Genomic DNA, 19,597 nt, shown 5'->3' with positions numbered 1-19,597 from the left:
CACATTCGAGGGGTTGCTTCTCACACTTGCAAAGATTGTCCCTTACAGAATAATCTGGTGTGTTTCAGATTGGATAGCCTATAGGCACATAATATGTCAAACTGAAGCTTAGTAGTTACACTCAAAAATACAGTTACCATATGCCAAACGTCTGAATTTAATGCAGCTATATGGCAGAATGTAGAAACCTAGACAGCCTCTTATACTGACCCTGTCTAAATAAAACGTTTACACAGGCCATGTACCTGTAGAGAAAAAAAAAAAAAATAATAATTATCTCTCCTTCCACTGAACACCATTTCAACCCTGAAAATTTGACCCATAAAGCTCACTAGGGAGCCACCAGTTTCAGGAGTGTTAATCACTTGGGTCCCCCACAGTTCTAACTGGTTTCTCCACTTGATTTCCACATTATTACAGGACACAGTAGTGACATGAAGGTGGCGGTCTACCGGAGGAACCAGTGAGAGCTGCAGAGACTCATGAGGTCAACACTCTCAGAAGTGTGGGTTTCCCAGCAGACCTCAAGGGATGATTTATCAGTATCAAAACAGCCTTCAGCTTAGAGGACAGCAGGAAAACTCAGTATTCTGTGTTTTTTTTTTTTTCTTTACAGGTAAGTCGTTTGCTGAAACTTTTTTGACGGGATCTTTTTATTTATGACAGGAGTGACAGCTTTCTAGTAAAGCTGGACATCAGTTTGTATCTGAGTGCAATAGGGAAATGGGATCAGATGACGGAGACCATTTAACTGTTTCATTACCATTTTTAAAAATAGCATAAAAGTCATATGCAATATGGGAGGTGCTACCTTTAAAAGAGACCCAAGAAAGCCTTTGGAGTCACTTATGCTGCAGCCATTCATCAATTACCTTAAGTTAAATCAAACTTTGGACTGAAAGTTAAATCAGCCCTAAATGAGAGCTAGATGTATTATTATTATTATTATTATTTTTAATAATAATATGAAAAAAATAATGACTTTAATTATTATTAATAAAAAATTGCATATATTTTCCCAAAAATCCCTCTTTATGAAGTGTACTTTTCACAATTTATTTAAAATATTAAAAACCTAACAAAATAATAACACTGATATTCAAGAAAAGTATGACTAAAATGTGATTTTAAAAATAAACCATAAGAGCAATCTGGATTGTATCCAGTAAAATAGGATTTTGCATTGTTTGATGATTCCCAACTGCAAAGTATACAAGTGAAATACAGTGTATAACACGGAGAGGGAAATTGTATATATAAATGTGGGGGAAAAGTACTTGGTAGGTATGTAGTAGTAATAGTTTAGGTGCAATACCATGTGCTCATAATAAATTTAAGTTTCAGAATTACTTCTGTATTTTGTACATTTTGCATAGTGTATCGTTTTAAGATTCCCAAGGGACCAATTCGATAACAGGGCCTTACCTTCCTCCACCGTTCCCATCTGTTCTGAAGCCGGCGAAGGAGGAGGAGAAGGAGGCAGATTAGTTGTATCTTCTACAGCTAGGATTTAAAGAAAGGTAAAGCAGGTCAATGAAATGCACGATGCTACCAAGAATAACGCATGTAAAAACATACATAATCTCTGCATATACAGAATGTAGAACAGGGATACCAACTGGGATCAATCACAGTATTTGAAGCATGAGTTTAGCAAAATGCACTGGACAAAAATGCAGTTGCATATACTTTGCAATTTTACCTAAAGTAGAACTATGGGCAAAACTTTTTTTTTCATTTTGGATACAGTAAGGGAGGGTTAGAACCCCTGACAGATTTTTTTTTTTAGACATCCGTGTCCCATTGCAGAGATCTCCCTTCACTTCCTGTCCCATAGCCAAACAGGAAGTGGCAGGAAATACCTGCATATTAGGGGAATTCCTTGGGGACCCCCAAGTTACCAGAACTTGCGTGCCTATTGGAACATTTACCCTCTATTACTTTTCTAGGGACAAGCCAAAATGTGGGATTTTATTTTACTTTCACTTTCAATGATAATGGTAAGAAAGACAAATAGGGAGGGTGAATCTCCCTAACAGGGGCACAGACAGCAATAAAAACTGACAGAGGTTCTAATCGCTCTAACCTCTATACAAAACAAAAAAAAAAACTTTGCCTTTAGTTATACTTTAAGTTACATTCGTCCTCAAAAAATATAAAGGTAGTTTTGGGTGGATTAAAATTAAAAACAGGTATTTCATTTAACAAACCTCATGAAAAACAATTATTACTGTTTTGGGTTAACGATTGTAAAGGCTGCCTCTGTTTAAAATTGTGCTTTCTGTTATACAACTTGTGTTAGACCTATCAAATTCAATTGAAACTCTAAAACCAAAGGCAGTTATAACCAAATGAGAATCCATGGTCCCTATTTCATTTTTAGAGTGAGAAATAAAGGATAGTTACTCTCTTACTTACAGTGGGACCATGGAGAACCAACACAGACACCCTCTAACATGAATTTGGATCACGGCAGCAAAAAAATGGATTCGGAAGAGGCTGAGTGCAATACAGAGTATTTTTTTAGTTAAGAATTAAATTTGTTTTAAACTTGAAAGTAATTAATTTTTAGAAACCATTTGGTGTCCTTTTAAACACACTTGGGGTTATTTACTAACTCTGGAGAGTGCAAAATCTGGTGCAATTTTGCACAAAAAGCAGGTTTTATTGCCAAAGCTTAATTGAACAAGCTGAAGTTATAAGCTCATTGGCTACAATGCACAGTTGCACCAGATTCGGAATGCATGACTTTTAGTAAATCTACCCCACTGTGTTTGTTTATGGCTCTAAAAAGCTAATTTGAGGGTAGAAATGAATATGAACTATATGCTTTATGTAAAGATTTGGAAAAAAACAGCACTATATACTGTATATGTACAAGGGGCATTCAAGTCAAACCGGGACTTTTGAATTTATATAATAAAAGAACAAATTTCAGGGAGTGGAAACTGCATTTATTTTTCAACATACTCCCCTGCTACATTTACACTCTTATCCCAGCATTTACCTAATGCCTGGCAAGCTTCAGCATAGATAGATTTGTCAGTACGCCTGGACCACAGTGTTAATTTTGGCAGCAAATTTCAATTTAGTTTTAGTCTTAGTCTTAGGACTAAAATGGCATTTTAGTTTTAGTCCCATTTTAGTCTTCTGCAAGTGTTTTAGTTTTAGTCGTATTTAGTCGACTAAAACTCCAGTATATTTTAGTCGACTAAAATGTAGGGCATTTTAGTCATCTATAATCAAATGGGTGTAGTTCAATTGTAATTTGTAATGCATTATTTAAGCATTTCTCTACAATTTCCAAACTCATTATATACTACTGCTGGTCCTGGAGTGAAAAATCTAATATGTTATTATTTATGCTTTGAGCACGCACCAGTGTTAATTTTTGGCAGCAAATTTCGATTTAGTTTTAGTTATAGTCTTTTGACTAAAATGCCATTTTAGTTTTAGTCGTATTTTAGTCTTAAGACTAAAATGCCATTTTAGTTTTAGTCGTATTTTAGTCATCTAAATTGTGTTAGTCGACGAAAACGTTTTAGTCGGTTTTAGTCAACGAAATTAACACTGCTGGACCATCCTAGGACAGCCTGCTTCACTTCGTCATCAGTGCACCACAGAAAGGTTTGTCTCTTGTGCAATTTCACGACAGGTTATGCGTCGATTATCCAGGATCAGGCGTTCCACACGTTTAATGTTCACAGGAATGACTGCTATGGGCTGGGAACCACTACGAATGGGATCATCACTGACAGATGTATGGCCAACTTTGAAATGTTTACCCCATTCAATTGTCTTACTGTGGCTGTGTATTCCCCATACTGTGCTTGAAGTCTTCTGAAGATATCTGTGGCTTTTTTGCCTTTGTTCACAAGAAATGTAATCACCACACTGTTGTCTGCCATCTCTGGGCTGGCCAGCGACATATGCACCACATATCACTAATAGGACACACTTGCCACTTACTACTGCTTATAGTACTGCCAGGCCCTTTTTATACCTGTAAAATTAAAAGTCCCGGTTTGACTTGAAAGCCCCTCGTACATGAGAAAATAAGAAAATAAGTGATTCAGCATTGTGGGAACAATTACAGTAGAATGCAAAAAGCAACAATCCTCCAGGGGTACATCTGTTGTGATGACAACAGTGTGAGAATTTTTCCTCCTTTTTGGAAATATTTACTTTAATTTCCTGATGTTTTTCCAAGATAGGAAGTGAAGAGGAATCTGTCTATAGTAACAGAAGAAAAAAAAAAAAAAAAAATATATATATATATATATATATATATATATATATCAGCCTTCATATATAGCTATATATATATATATATATATATATGTATATATATATATATATAAATAGCTATAGATATATGTAGATATATATATGAAGGCTGACCGCAGCCTGAATTTGTAGGAGGAGCCTCGCTCCATAAATACCTGCACTCAACCCTTTCATCTCATCAACGTTACCTTTCACGTTACTTGTTCCGATTCCGGGTTCCAGACGTCAGGGCGCCAACACTGCCACGAGGATTCCTACACTGTGGTAGTCCCTCGACTCTTCTACGGAAAATTCAAATTTTCCCCGAATTGGGCACTGGTTTTTCCATGATTTTTTCGCAGGTTACTACTATCAGATTGCTTCATTCCTGGTACACTTGCTTTCACTGGTTTTGTTTCAGCATCCGTATGTTACCAAAATATTGTGCTTTTGCAAAAGAATTTCTTCTCATCCACCTTTTCATGCTATCCATTTATACGATTCGAGTGTTCTACACAGTATCGTTTAGCCTAATACAATCACTGTTACTTCCTTTACTTTCTAGCTTCAACCTCCCTGAACTCTTTACTAAACATTTATCAAATTACGAATACGTCAATATTTTCATACGATTCATTTTTTGTTACTTACGATATTCATGCATATATTTTTGCATCTGCATCTCTTATTTTGGTTATATCCGTAGCCGCCGCACTATCGGTTCCATTTTGATATGTTCCTCAGTACATACAAAGTACTGTTTGTTAAATATCCAGCGGCAGTTACAATACTCTCGCATAAACTGTATATTGGTCTTACTTCACATATGTTGTCTGGTTGATTAGACACTTGCACTGTGGGTAGATCTTGTTACTTAACCTAAGCCCAGGTAACATTCTGACCAGGCGGTGGTTTTCTTTTGTTTCCTTTTTCCCGTAGTTCTTGTTTCTACATAACCACAGGACTTACAAGTCCAAGTTTTGGTGCAGTCAATACAGGTGGATATTTCCTCAACCCTTATACACATTATAATATATTAAAAATTTTCGCTTCCTTATTACATACACATCATTTATCCTGACGCTTACGGTGTTACACCACTACAGTTGTCACCCATCATGCTTACAGGTACCTACGGATTGAGATGTTTGTTCTTTAGTTGACTTGTTTGGTGGCAAGTCTCCTCATCCGTTAACACATACGTCATACGTTTACCACATATCACAACACTGATACCTCTTACCTGACACGTTTTCAGGTAACTAAGGCCTGAGTTTACGATGTTAACTTGCCTGGTACGCCTCAGGTAACTCGGCCACTATCTCAAGGACTGACACGCTTTCAGTCCTGTGCAACTAAAGTTTTTGTTTGCTAACTGACCCATTATCACCATAGTAAGTTGCACCACATAACTCACACTTGTACATTTTGAAAAAAAAAGGGATTTTTTAAATATTTACAGTATATGTATGTATATTCGCAATAGATTTGTTCTTAGTTACATAGGTCATGTCACAGGCTTCGGACATCGAAGAATCTGCCTCTATCCCACCATCTCGTTCCTTGGGATCAGAACATGGTAGCATGCCCTCTCTGACATTCCTAAGCTCATGACCGAGCTGCAGCACAGGGGTATCCCGTACCCAGCTTCGGCTCATAAAGCTGAACTCTTCAGACTATTATTCCCCAGTGGACCAGGCACCAACGCTGAGCAAGTTACCTTACGCACGGTTGCCAAATCTCTATCACAAATTCACAGTACCCTTAGCTCATTGACGACCTCCTTGCTTGAGTTACGAGCCAGAATAAATGCATTGGAAAGCTGCCCAACCCCGAGCCCGGAGGCACCCTTTATTTTCGAGACACCAGCAGTTCCCAAAGACACCCACAGTCTCAGCCCCCGTGCCATTACCCTCAGGTAAGTGCATTAGTACCCTCTCTGTCTCCTTGGCTCATTTCATACCAGTAAATATAAAGAAAGATATTCTAGACGGTAAAGATGTCAATTTGACTTTCCTTTTAATAGCTACCCACGATATAGCCGACAAAAAGTCATACACTTGCGATGATGTCCCCGTGGGGGTTAAGACCAGGGGCCACAGGCCAAACCGTAAGCTCTCCATCCCGGACTTTGTCCTGGTGTTTAGTGTTTTCAGGGATGTAATCTGCTCCGTAAACCCACATAGGAGGGAGGAGCTTGACCTCTACCTTTACATGATAGTGGAGTTGGGTCAAAAATACGGCAGGTCAGCCTTGTATAACTACCATCACTCCTTTTCCGCAAAGGCTGCCACTATTCTGGCCCAGCACTAGGTAGTTACAGACTGGAGCAACGAAGACACCGATTTATTTTGCTGGCATTTTGCTGGACTTAGGTCTCCAGTTTGTGCGATTTGCCAGTCATACACACACACACTACCTACTAATACCCCATTTAGGAACCCCCCATCCTAGCAGGCACATCCTAAACATCCACTACAATGGATAGCATACAGCACAACTAAATAAGCTAGGGCGCCCAATTCAATTTTTAGGTAAAGCACAGATTTGCAACAATTTCAATCAATTCACGTGCAATTATAGTCAGTGCCGCCTCTTGCATGTCTGAGCTATTTGTTATAGGGCTCACCCCAAGTCTGCCTGAATGCTGAGACAAGCCAAGACCACGTGACTAAGCAGCATGAACATTCCATACTTGCAGGCCTGTTTGTCTACTCACCCTTTCCCCACTTTAAGTCAGTTTTTGGTAGATGGTTTCACACGGGGGTTCCACACCGGGTTCATTTCATTACCACAATCCTTAATTGAGTGTAAAAATCTACTGTCCACAGTGGATATGGAGGCAGTGGATTGCCTACTGAAAGGCGAACTAGAAAAGAGTTTTATCATAGTGCCTTTCATGACACTGCCATTCCACAACTAGAGAGTTAATCCGGTTGGTCTGGTTAGGGGCAAATTCTCCAATAATATATGTTTAATTTACGATTTGTCAGCGTGGTATCAAGTGGAGAGGTTTGTATTATTTCGCTACCAAACTTACATTCGGGTCCAAAAGTAGCCCCTGGTTGTTTGATACCTTTGCACAGGCACTAAATTGGATTCTTGTGCATGAAGCACACTGTCAGGTGGCTATTCACTATCTAGACAATTACCTCCTTATTGAAAGTCCTCAACAAGCCTCTACTGATCTACAGAAGCTCATGACACTTTTTTCTGCACTTAAAGTCCCAGTGGCAGCTAAGAAAGCTGAGGACCCGGCTACTGCACTCACCTTTCTGGGGATTACGTTACACACCCAGCCCATTCAGGCTAGTCTGCCTGCCGACAAATTAGCCAGAATTAGAGACCATATCCATGCATTTATGATCTCCCAAGCTTGCACCAGAAAGGAACTGCAATCACTGCTGGGTATCCTAAATTTTGCTATGAGAATTATTCCCCAAGGTAGGTCCTTCATTTCCAGATTGCTGGCATTGTTACCAATGGCCCCCAACTCTGATACTCTGATCAAACTAGATCCTGCGGCCTTATCCGATTTACACATGTGGGACAGTTCCTTCAGCATTGGAATGACATTGCCATGTTCATTCCTGCAGTGTCAGTGTCATTTCCGATGCTTCAGCTACCAAAGGCTTTGCAGCAATTTTTGGCACTTACTGGTTAGCAGGTCTGTGGCCAGACAAAAGTCTGGCAATTCCCAGGTTTGCACAAACGTCATCACTTTTTGAAATTTACCCTATAGTTTCTGCAAGACACAGCAGACTGGATTCAGTCGCTATATCATGTTTTTTTGAGACCCATACTGCTTGGTGCGCGGTAGCAGTCCTAGATCAACTCATGGCGCAGTTGGCAGACAAACCCAATAATAGCCTGCTCCTATCATTCCTATGTACACCGCCTACCACAATTCATTTAACATTACCACATCCTCCTAGTGAGCCTAAGCTTAGACCCTAAGTTATACTCTGGCCATTCCTTCAGAACAGGAGCTGCTTCAGCAGCCTCTCGCCAAGGAGTTCCCATTCACATCATTGAGAAGTTAGGCAGGTGGAATTCATCCTGCTACTCCAGGTATATCCCGGATCCACATGTTGAGATGCCTCACGCATTTTCACACTTGGCTGACTAGTCTGTTACGCTAATTGTTTAATAAACCCCTTTTCTCTTTCATCCTACTGTCTTTATTTGTTGCCTCCTTTTAGGCATACTGTCCACGTGACCAAGGCGTGACCAAGGCACACCCCAGGTCACTATTCCCCTTTCCCTCCCTTATCTTTCCTGGACTATTTCTAAAAGACTCCAAGTACAAATAGGAAGGTCAGCCTGAATTTGTAGGAGAAGTCTCGCTCCATAAATACCCGCACTCAACCCTCTCATCTCGTTGACGTTACCTTTCACGTTACCCCACCATCCATCCCTTTAACTCTTCTTTTTTTCTGAATACTAATTACTTCTTGAGTATGCCCCCTTTTAGGCATACTGTCCACGTGTCAGATAAGTGCATGCAAAAACTTGTTGATCCTGCCAGTAAACTTTTGAGTTGACAACTTAATTTGCTGCTCCTGCTGCACTTTTCAGTTAGTACTGTTCTCAGTTCCCTCTGTGAACTACAAAACACTCCCCCTTATGTTATTAGGATAATGAGAGAGAAGGGTGTTCTGCAGTCCAAACACATTTTCTATCCTAGGGTGACAATGGTGCTCTTCCATAGACACAGTACAATGAGTAAACGTTGTCATTTTGGAAAAACAAATGTGGTCGCTACATCTAAGGACTGTTAAGCTGCAATATATTACTGTTTTGTTTTTGGATTTAGATACACTTTAAACTGTGCACAATATCTTAGCAGCAGTACTGTACAAGAAGAATGTCCTTCATTTCCTGCCCAAACAGTAGTGAGACATGCATAAGGTTTCTGCTATTTCCTCTTGACACCAAGTAGGAGGTGGAAAGACGTCTTATACCAATTCCATATTATGGACTATAAAAAGATTTCCTGGGCATCACTGAGCCTACTCTTCACCTGCAATAATCTATGCACAATTATTAAAGTGTTTGTACTTGGGCATTCATTGAATGTGAAGATCCCAATAGCTGTTCTTGTGTGGGGGGCCCTTTGCTGACTATTCACCACTAATCACAGCAATTGTTTCCTTATGACAGGGGTGTCCAAACTTTTTTCAACGAGGGCCAGATTTGATGAAGTGAACATGAGTGAGGGCCGATCATTTTACCTGACATTCTTTGGACAATTCAAATTAAATACAAACAAACTATTTTATGCAAAGTTTATTGCAAATGGCATACTTTTGCTTTCATCACATGGATGACAAATCTAAACGAATGTTAAATCGCTCTGCCTTTCATATCTGAAGGCCAGATGAAAAATAAATCCAGGAAGCTGAAATATGTCAGGAACATTGTAAAGTACATTACATATTATTGGTAATAAAGGTTGTCTGTCAACTTTGAAGTAAAAAAAAAAAATATGAACAGGAACATAACACCAAGTATACATGTTGTGTTCAAATATATTGATAACTGATTTAGACCAACTGACGTTAACTGAGATTTTACAATGTATTCATCTCAATCCGGAGCATGCGTGCTCCCTAATCAGTCACACAAGGGTTAACCACATGTAAGCGCTATATGAACCCACCTATGATGATTAATGATGGCAGCAAAAAAAGTCATGAATGATGCCAATGTATTTTTCCAAATGAACTGTGGGGCCGTATTAAAGCAGCCCGGGGGCCGCATTTGGCCCGCGGGCCGGACTTTGGACATGCCTGCCTTATGATGATTCTTTATTCTCGGTACACGTTTTCATATAACACTGATCTGAAAAAAAAATCAACTTTGTCCACTTGGTATTTTTTAAATAACAAATATATTCCAACATCAACTGTCTACCTGTACGGGGTCCTTTGTCTTATAAACCATAAATACAGGAGACCACCAATGTAAGGAATCATTTCTTCACTAACCATCAATGTACAAGGACATTGCAATTTTCACTGTCTAATTTTCTGCCCATTATTACTGTTTGTTTAATTTTAATTTCATGTTTATATATAATATGGCTTTGGTGCTTATATATCTACAATTTACTGATTGCTGTAATAAACTGTGAGTTGTAGATAAAATATTTTTAGCAGAGGTTCCCTGAGACTTGAGAGTTATTTTAAAGGTTCCTCCGGGTTAATGAGGTTGAGAAAGCCTATGCTGGAGAGATACACCACCTGAAAGTTCCTTGTATTTCTTGAGGACTCTATTGTGCTTGAGTTTCTTAGATCTGCACAGCTGCTGTGGCATTATGAGTGTCCTCACTATCCTTGTCTGACTATATTCAAATGTATTTTACCTGATGGAAAATACAACAGGAGGAGATGGAACAAAGGTGGGCTAAAACTTTTAAAACTCTCAGGTCAACAGGAACAGAATTAGTATTTATTGCAGCAAAATCCTGATAAAACCAAACTGTGTAAGCCTGAGCCCTACACTAATATTTTGAGATGGACTGACATTTTAAAGTGTAATTCCACTTTTGCAGCCAAATGGGTATAACACATAGTTAATAATTGTGATATGTCCCCATTCCCATAACATAAAATTCAGCCTACCATAGTTAACCATGGCTGTATTTATCAATCCCTTGTTATCAATCGTAACTAGATTTGAAAACCAGGAGATTTACTAAAACTGGAGCATTAGAATCTGGTGTAGCTGTACGTGGTAGCCAATCAGCTTCTAACTTCAGCTTGCTCAGTTAGGGGGTTGACAATTTACCTGAAAACCGATTGGTTTATATGCAGAACTGCACCAGATTTTGCACTCTCCAGTTTTAGTAAATCAACCCCTGTCTGTTCTAACAAAAGTTCAAAAAACCTTGCAGTCAGCCATGATGAGAGGAGAAAATATACAGGGTATATTTCACGCGCCAAAGGAGGAGGGTCTATATAGAGACCTTGTGTATTTTAATTTAATAAATTAAATTAAAGTGCTAAGTATTAAATATTAATGCAGCTGCTATATGAAGGTGCAAGTGCTAATGTGAAAGAGATGTGATCACAAATGGTGATAACATATAGCGCTTGCTCAATAAAAACCAGGTGAAAAGGTTGTGACCTTATTACACACAATTCATAAAAAATTAATATACATATAAAAATAATTCAATAGGTCACTGTGCATAACAGAATACGTCTAAGCCAATGATGAAACGCGTTAGTTGGAACGCACGTCGTGATGTCATACGGGCCTGAGTGGAACGCATACCGGCATTTCCGCTCTCCACTCGTTTGCTCAGTGTGTATGACGGTCCTGCTTGTCTTTTCTTACGGATTTCACTGAATTTATGGATTTTTCACCACGCTTATTTCACTAGACTGTGTTTCTTTGGATTTTGGAAGTGTTTTTGCCACCTGTTTTTATCACCTCACCGGGACTGTAATAGATTTTATCCATTTTCATTTTGGAGTGTACGGGGTGTGTGCAATATATAAAAAATCCTTTAAAACAATACTGCACTATCCGGCTCTTATTTTCTTGCCCACACCCGTGGTTGGAGGTGATTTGCAGGGGGGGTTTTATCCCAAGGAAGCGCACTGTGGCTGGAGGATACACATCTACAGTTGGAGCCTATTCGTAGTGGAGTGATACTACAGAGGGGCGCCTTCCATCCCCAGGGAGAGTCTATTAGAACCTAGGAAAGGTTCCTTTCAAGCACGATCGGTCCTAGTGCCGTAAGGTACATAGGACCCACACCGTCTGGTGAGTTAGTAATTTATACATTTCTACAGCGAAGGGAATATTTAAGGAAAAAAGGAAGAAGCACTTGGCACTTTATGAATTAATTTTGGACTGTTCACATTTTAATTTTTCACAGTTTCTCTATATATTTATCACCAATCACTTGAGGGGTGGATTATATATTTCCCCAGAAGGTTATTGATTGTTATTTATATGTTATGCACAGTGACCTATTGAAATATTTTTATATGTATATTAATTTTTTATGAATTGTGTGTAATAAGGTCACAACCTTTTCACCTGGTTTTTATTGAGCAAGCGCTATACGTTATCACCATTTCTGATCACATCTCTTTCACAGTCAGCCATGGTATCTTCCCCTGACAAACATTTAAATGTAAGAAATATTAAAATGGTTCTTTATTATTAGACGCAGACAGGGGGCTCGGGAGCGAGCGTGCTGAAGAAGAGGATCCTGGAGTGCCGGCGGCGGACCCCAGAAGAAGAGGATCGGGGCCTGCTCTGTGCAAAACCATTGTACAGAGCAGGTAAGTATAACATGTTTGTTATTTTAATTTCAATTTTTTTTTAAAAAAAAGCTTTAATGTCGCTTTAAACAAACAACTGTGCTGTTTGAATAGGAACACATAGCGAACATATATTGACGTTTTCTCTAATTTGACTGCAAAAGTGGAAATATGCTTTAAGTTAAACGATGTTTATCTTTATGATCTGAAAAAAAGTACCTTTAACAAGGTTTAATTACTTTTGGCAGTAATGTTTCAAAAATGCGGTGCTTACAGGTTATATTAAACAGCACCCAAACCTCAACCCAAACCTAAAAGATATATGTACAGTTATGAAAACAAAACCTCACTGTATGCTACCTGAAGCTTTCCTCCTACAGAGAACTCGAGTTTGAAGAAACTGTCATTTCAAATCATATAGTCTTGCTTTCCATTGCATGCTTGCTCTCAGGCAAGCTGTCTGTTAACATTACTGCTCTCCTGCAAAAATACTGTAGAAAAAGGTCCCAATCTGGTCACTCCTAATGAGGGTGGAGTTTGAATAAATACTCCCCACTCCCCCCCAAGTGTTATTAAATGTTTTATTTTGAACTTACCAGGCAGTTTGTCAGTCAGGATTCCAAGCTCAACTTACATATTCTAAATTAAAAATTACCGAACACCAGGGGTTGCCCAGATGTCATTACGCAAAGCAAACAATTAAATTCAAGCTCTCATTTATCTACAATTGACTTGATACTGACAAGTATAAATCTGCTTTGTTGCTATGGGCAGCACTTTTATTTTGTCAAAGTACTGTGTATAAATGTATATACAGTATCTCACAAAAGTGAGTACACCCCTCACATTTTTGTAAATATTTTATTGTACCTTTTTGTGTGACAACACTGAAGAAATGACACTTTGCTACAATGTAAAGTAGTGTGTGCACAGCTTGTATAACAGTGTAAATTTGCTGTCCCCTCAAAATAACTCAACGCACAGCCATTAATGTCTAAACCGCTGGCAACAAAAGTGAGTACACCCCTAAGTGGAATGGTCCAAATTGGGTCCAATGTGTCAATATTTTGTGTGGCCACCATTATTTTCCAGCACTGCCTTAACCCTCTTGGGCATGGAGTTCACCAGAGCTTCACAGGTTGCCACTGGAGTCCTCTTCCACTTATCCATGATGACATCATGGAGCTGGTGGATGTTAGAGACCTTGTTCTTCTCCACCTTGCATTTGAGGATGCCCCACAGATACTCAATAGGGTTTAGGTCTGGAGACATGCTTGGCCAGTCCATCACCTTTACCCTCAGCTTCTTTAGCAAGGTAGTGGTCGTCTTGGAGGTGTGTTTGGGTTCGTTATCATGTTGGAATACTGCATTGCGGCCCAGTGTCTGAAGAAAGGGGATCATGCTCTGCTTCAGTATGTCACAGTACATGTTGGCATTCATGGTTCCCTCAATAAACTGTAGCTCCCCAGTGTCGGCAGCACTCATAAAGTCCCAGACCATGACACTTCTATCACCATGCTTGACTGTAGGTAAGACACACTTTTCTTTGTACTCCTTACCTGGTTGCCGCCACACACGCTTGACACCATCTGAACCAAATAAGTTTATCTTGGTCTCATCAGACCACGTCAGTAATCCATGTCCTTAGTCTGCTTATCTTCAGCAAACTGTTTGCAGGCTTTCTTGTGCATCATCTTTAGAAGAGGCTTACTTCTGGGGCGATAGCCATGCAGACCAACTTGATGCAATGTGAGACGTATGGTCTGAGCACTGACAGGCTGACCTCCCATCCCTTCAACCTCCACAGCAATGCTGGCAGCACTCATACATCTATTTCCCAAAGACAACCTCTGGATATGACGCTGAGCATGTGCGCTTAACTTCTTTGGTCGACCATGGCGAGGCCTGTTCTGAGTGGAACCTGTCCTGTTAACCACTGTATGGTCTTGGCCACCATGCTGCAGCTCAGTTTCAGGGTCTTGGCAATATTCTTATAGCCTAGGCCATCTTTATGTAGAGCAATCATTCTTTTTTTCAGATTCTCAGAGAGATATTTGCCATGAAGTGCCATGTTGAACTTCCAGTGACCAGTATGAGTGAGAGCGATAACACAAAATTTAATACACCTGCTCCCCATTCATACCTGAGACCTTGTAACACTAAGGAGTCACATGACACCAGGGAGGGAAAATGGCTTATTGGGCCCAATTTGGATATTTTTACTTAGGGGTGTACTCACTTTTGTTGCCAGCGGTTTAGCCCTTAATGGCTGTGTGTTGAGTTATTTTGAGGGGACGTAAAATTTACACTGTTATACCAGCTGTACGCTCACTACTTTACATTGTAGCAAAGTGTCATTTCTTCAGTGTTGTCACATGAAAAATAAAATAAATAAAATAAAATATTTACAAAAATGTGAGGGGTGTACTCACTTCTGTGAGATACTGTATGTGCAACTAACCTTATGTATCATATGCTAGCAGTAATGCCTGTGTGAATATATATATATATGTATATATATATATATATATATATATATATATATATATATATATATATATATATATTTATATCAGTATTTCTGCTTCCCTACAGGATATCACATAACAAGCTAATATTATCCATTGACTCAAAAAAAAAAAAGAAAATGCACTGTTACAATTTATGCCTTTCTTCCTATGGAGAAAAAGTACTTAAAAAGTGATTTTCACTGTGTGCTGCTCTCCATGATCTATTGCATTCCATGCCAGCAAATTTTGCCATTGAATAGCATTAAAATATCTCCTTCTATATAGGCAAAAAAGCTTATTTAAACAAATCCCCAATGCAACATTGTAACGGAATACTACTAAATTCAACAAAGCTTTCCCCTTGAAGGAACTAACAGAAAAGTTCTACACTTTACTATCCATATTTTACAAAGTAACAAGATATAACAAGTTTATAAATACCAAGTGTGACATACCAATATGGCTAGCCTGGGGGGGGGGGGGGGGTACCACAGGCCATGCTGACCCTTGTATATATTTAAATACAAGTATTTGGTTAACAATATAGACGAGGTACTAAAAAATAAAATTTAAGTAAAAGTATTAAAGCTATAAAATAAACACAATGAAATACAAAAATTTAAAGGTCAGGGTGTCGGTGCATTAATTAGTGTGTTTTTGGAGACTTGCCTTTTATTATAACTCACATGCAACAGCATATACTTTCATCCAGGAACACATTTACACATACAGATACAGTACATTTCTGTATACAGACACTTGTTTACCTACAACCAATTACAGCACACAGGTTAACCTTATCTACAACCATCAGAACATACACTTCACGCACATATACACCTATGACCAATACACCACATAGAAAAGTCTGCATTGGTAAAACATAGGGTTAGTTTTGTAAGGTATTATTAGTAATATGACAATGGTAATATTAGGCCTGGGCCATTTAAAATGCACTTTAATCCCCAACTGCAAATTACAAATTGCAGAGGGATTCTGCAGAACAGTACAAGTCACACTCACTATATCCTCTTTTACCTAAAGGCAGATGTCCCGGAGGGCCCTTGAGCTGGACTTCCTTCTCCTGTTCACCTCTCAGGACTGCTACAGCATCAGCAGTTACTACTTGGACTATTCGTGCAGATACCTCCTCTGCCGAAGCACCAATGGGGGCAAAACAAGACAAGCAAACAACACAGACATTGTTAATATGGTAGGGAAGGGAATTTACAGATTTCTTATTCAGAATGGTCAATAGCCAGTCAGTGGGTCTGTTTTATCAAAACTGGAGAAAATAACCCTGCACCCATCACAACCAATCAGAATCCACTGGTCAGGGCAGGTTAGAAAGGAAAAAAGAGGGGAAAAAAGAATATGACTGGTTGCTGCAGGCAAAATTCCATTTTATCTTACCTTTAGTTTTCATTATTTGGCCCCCAAAGTGGAATCTTACACAAATATTTGTACTGATTATCTTTCTAAAGGGAAATGAAGATGATGTTTTCTTTTAAGACAACCACAATAAATGTACTTTTATATCCTTAATTGTGGCTAAGTTATAGACATTTAAATAGTTACAAATTTCTAACAAGCATTTAAAAAAAACCCTAAATGACCTTCGTAGTTTTGGGCACTGTGGAATAATTCATCCTTAAAGTTTATAATACAAGCAATAAATTAATTCAAGTGTGGTCTCAGAACTAATTCCTATGTACCTGATCTGTGATTAGATTAGAGATTTAAAGGCTGCCAATTTATTGCTGACAGGGAAGAGTTGAGCTATTGAGAGTAATGTGAAAATATGTGAAAGGAAAAATGAAAAGCTTTTTCTTGCAGCAATATAAGGCCTCTTTCACACTTTTTTTTTTTACAGACACGGATGACACTTGTGTCATCCGGTCCGTATGTCCGCATATCATCCCATCCTTTTGCAGATGATATACGGACATAATGTATGTATATGGGATTGCTGATGTCAGTGGATGACACCGCTGACATTCGATTTTGCGTCCTTTCCGTTTTTTAAACGGAAGAAAAATAGGGTTCTGTTCCATTCCAAAAAGAGGAACAGAACTGAAAGGACGCAAATCGGATGTCAGCGGATGGTCATCCGCTGACATCCGCAATCCCATTGACATGCATTATGTCCGTATATCACTCCATCCGTTTGCGACACATGGAACGCCCGTGTGAAAGAGGCCTAAGTCAGCGAGGGCTTGTTTTAATGTTTACGTATATATGTAAATATTAGAAAGTCCATAGCTTAAACACAGTTTTAATTTAGGCTGATCATTTAAATTTTAAATGTAGTACATGTAAAATCTGATAATATTCATAGTGGAATGTTAAAGATATAGAATGTCTACATCTAAGAAATTATGCTATACAGAAAAAAACCTCCTTTATGATATCAGAACTGGCATTTGCTTTGGCAAAAGTATGAAGCTGATTTATTAGGATGAACAAACTAAAATTTTGAGATTGTCGGAACAAATTCAAATTTTGTTCCAATTTTCTTTGCTCCACATTTAAAAATATTGGTCCCATCATTTCACAGGGCTATTCTTGCTTCAGATCTGTTATAAAATACTACAAAGAAATGTGATTACCAAATTTCTGCATGCGTACTTGACAGCTAAAAGCAAAGGAATACCAATAATTGTGTTTTTGGTAAAATAGAGTTGCATTGTGTTGCTATTTTAGTTTTTTGTGCTTAGCAGAATTGTTCTTTAACTACCCCATATTTTTTCAGTAGATGACCCAGTGGACTGTAAACAGTTTGGCCTTTTGATATGCAGCTTTTCCAGCACAATTACTCAGGGACATTATTCCACAGGGAAGTGAACTGCGGTAAACTGCTGCTCGGGAAGTAATCTCATTCTGTTTCACTGCCGTTCTTTAAATACGATTATGTAATTCACTAAGTCTGCATGACTGTTCAGTGCTAGAAGGATTCATCCATCAGTACAGTGTGTGACAGCAAACACAAAGTGTTATGCAACTTTGCAATTTATATATTTACAATAAAATGATGTTCCATGAGGGAAATTACACAAGCGTTCTAACCTTGCCAAAGAAATTAGTAAATATCTGGTCCATCAAGAAAGCTGAGCCAGATGCCATATTGTTTCAAACTGCCAAAGAGACATTTAAAAGATGGTTACAACTTTAGGGTTTCTAATCTTCCAAGATTTTTTTTGTTTTTTTTAGGACTACGCATTTGTACATATTGCTTCAAACTTTTTAAACCCCCATTCTCTCAGCGATGAGTCTTCCCAACTGAACCATTTACACAGCAGTTTTGAAAAAGGCCATATTTTTAAGTGTAAAGTCTTTATTTCTTTAGTTCACAAAAAGGTAAGAGTGGATGCAGCAACAGTTCTCATGGAGGTGGTGGTGTTGCCCTTTCAAGGACACCATTAATGGCGGATTAAACTTCTATAAGAAATGTGCATTGTGTACTACCGAGCTACTGGGCTTTGTTCACCCTTGCTTTGCCTGCTGCTTGGCCGCGCCTCCCCACCTGGGCACAGAGTGTTCCCTTTATGGGGTGCCTATGGGTTGGCTACGCCGGTTGCAGAGTCCTGGCCACAGCCCCCCTGGTTGCCTCTTATCTACCTACTTCTAAGTTTGACCCATGGTTATTGTAAGCATTATTTTGTGAGCGCATCTGGCTTGTACTTATCTTGTCACTCTGTTTACCAATTGTTGTTACCTGTTTACTTTGTTCTCCAATAAAATGTTTGAACCATAAAAAGAAATGTGCATTGTGCATAAGGGCTGTTGGCCAATTATGAGTATAGGGATTAAGCCTGTCAAAAGCCTATAATTATTTAAGCACTTGCCATCCGCCTGCCACAGATATACTGCGGCAGGCTGGCTCGGCTGCGCAAACCGACATATGGGTATGTCGGTTCGTGGGAGGGCTCCTGGGGGCAAGTGGGTTCCCCGGCGGCGCGTGCAACTGCCCCTAGGCAGCAGGGATTGCTGATCCACGGGGTTCGCTCCGTTCAGAGTACCTGTTATCCCCCTATTTAGGATCAGAGGTCTCTGTGTTAATTTTACAAGTCCCTCCCCCATGCAGTTAGGAAACACTCCCCTAGGCTCACACTTAACCCTTTGATCACCCCTGGGTTAACCCCTTCCCTGCCAGTGTCATTATTACAGTAACAGTGCATATTTTTAGCACTGATTACTATACTAATGTCACTGGTCCCCCCAAAAGTGTCAAAAATGTCAGTTAGGGGTCCGATCCGTCCGCCGAAATATCGCAGACCTGCTAAAAATCGCAGATCGCCACCATTACTAGTAAAAAATAAATAAAAAATAGAAATGACATAAATCTTTCCCCTAGTTTACCACAAATATGTGACAGAATACAAATTGGCCTAAAAGGAAGAAAAAATGGCCTGGTCATGAAGGGGGCAAATCCTTCCGGTCCAGAAGTGGTTAAGGTCTCATCTGCAATATGGGATCAGGTTCTGATTTTAATATGTGAATCTGGGATATCTCATCCTCTCCTGCTGCTGCTGCTTTGAA

General features: G+C 39.2%; 1 protein-coding gene across 14 annotated transcripts in view; it reads right to left on the bottom strand.

Annotated features, from left to right (window-relative positions):
- MAP2 (microtubule associated protein 2) overlaps positions 1-19,597 on the bottom strand; it is a 321,972-nt gene that overhangs the window by 47,589 nt on the left and 254,786 nt on the right. For 10 of the 14 annotated variants that reach the window (XM_082262368.1, XM_082262379.1, XM_082262378.1 and 7 more), the window contains 2 exons: positions 16,097-16,210; positions 1,426-1,503 (listed from right to left, as the gene is read on the bottom strand). In XM_082262368.1, the coding sequence (XP_082118494.1) occupies positions 1,426-1,503; positions 16,097-16,210 (192 nt within the window). The remainder of the gene's footprint in view (positions 1-1,425; positions 1,504-16,096; positions 16,211-19,597) is intronic. The other 4 variants (XM_082262380.1, XM_082262373.1, XM_082262370.1 and 1 more) reach the window with 1 other exon arrangement.

This window comes from Pelophylax lessonae (genome assembly GCF_965119305.1).
Source record: "Pelophylax lessonae genome assembly, chromosome: 6".
NCBI lineage: Eukaryota > Metazoa > Chordata > Amphibia > Anura > Ranidae > Pelophylax > Pelophylax lessonae.
Note: the sequence above shows the minus strand (reverse complement) of the source record. Positions and strands in the feature narration are given on the sequence as shown.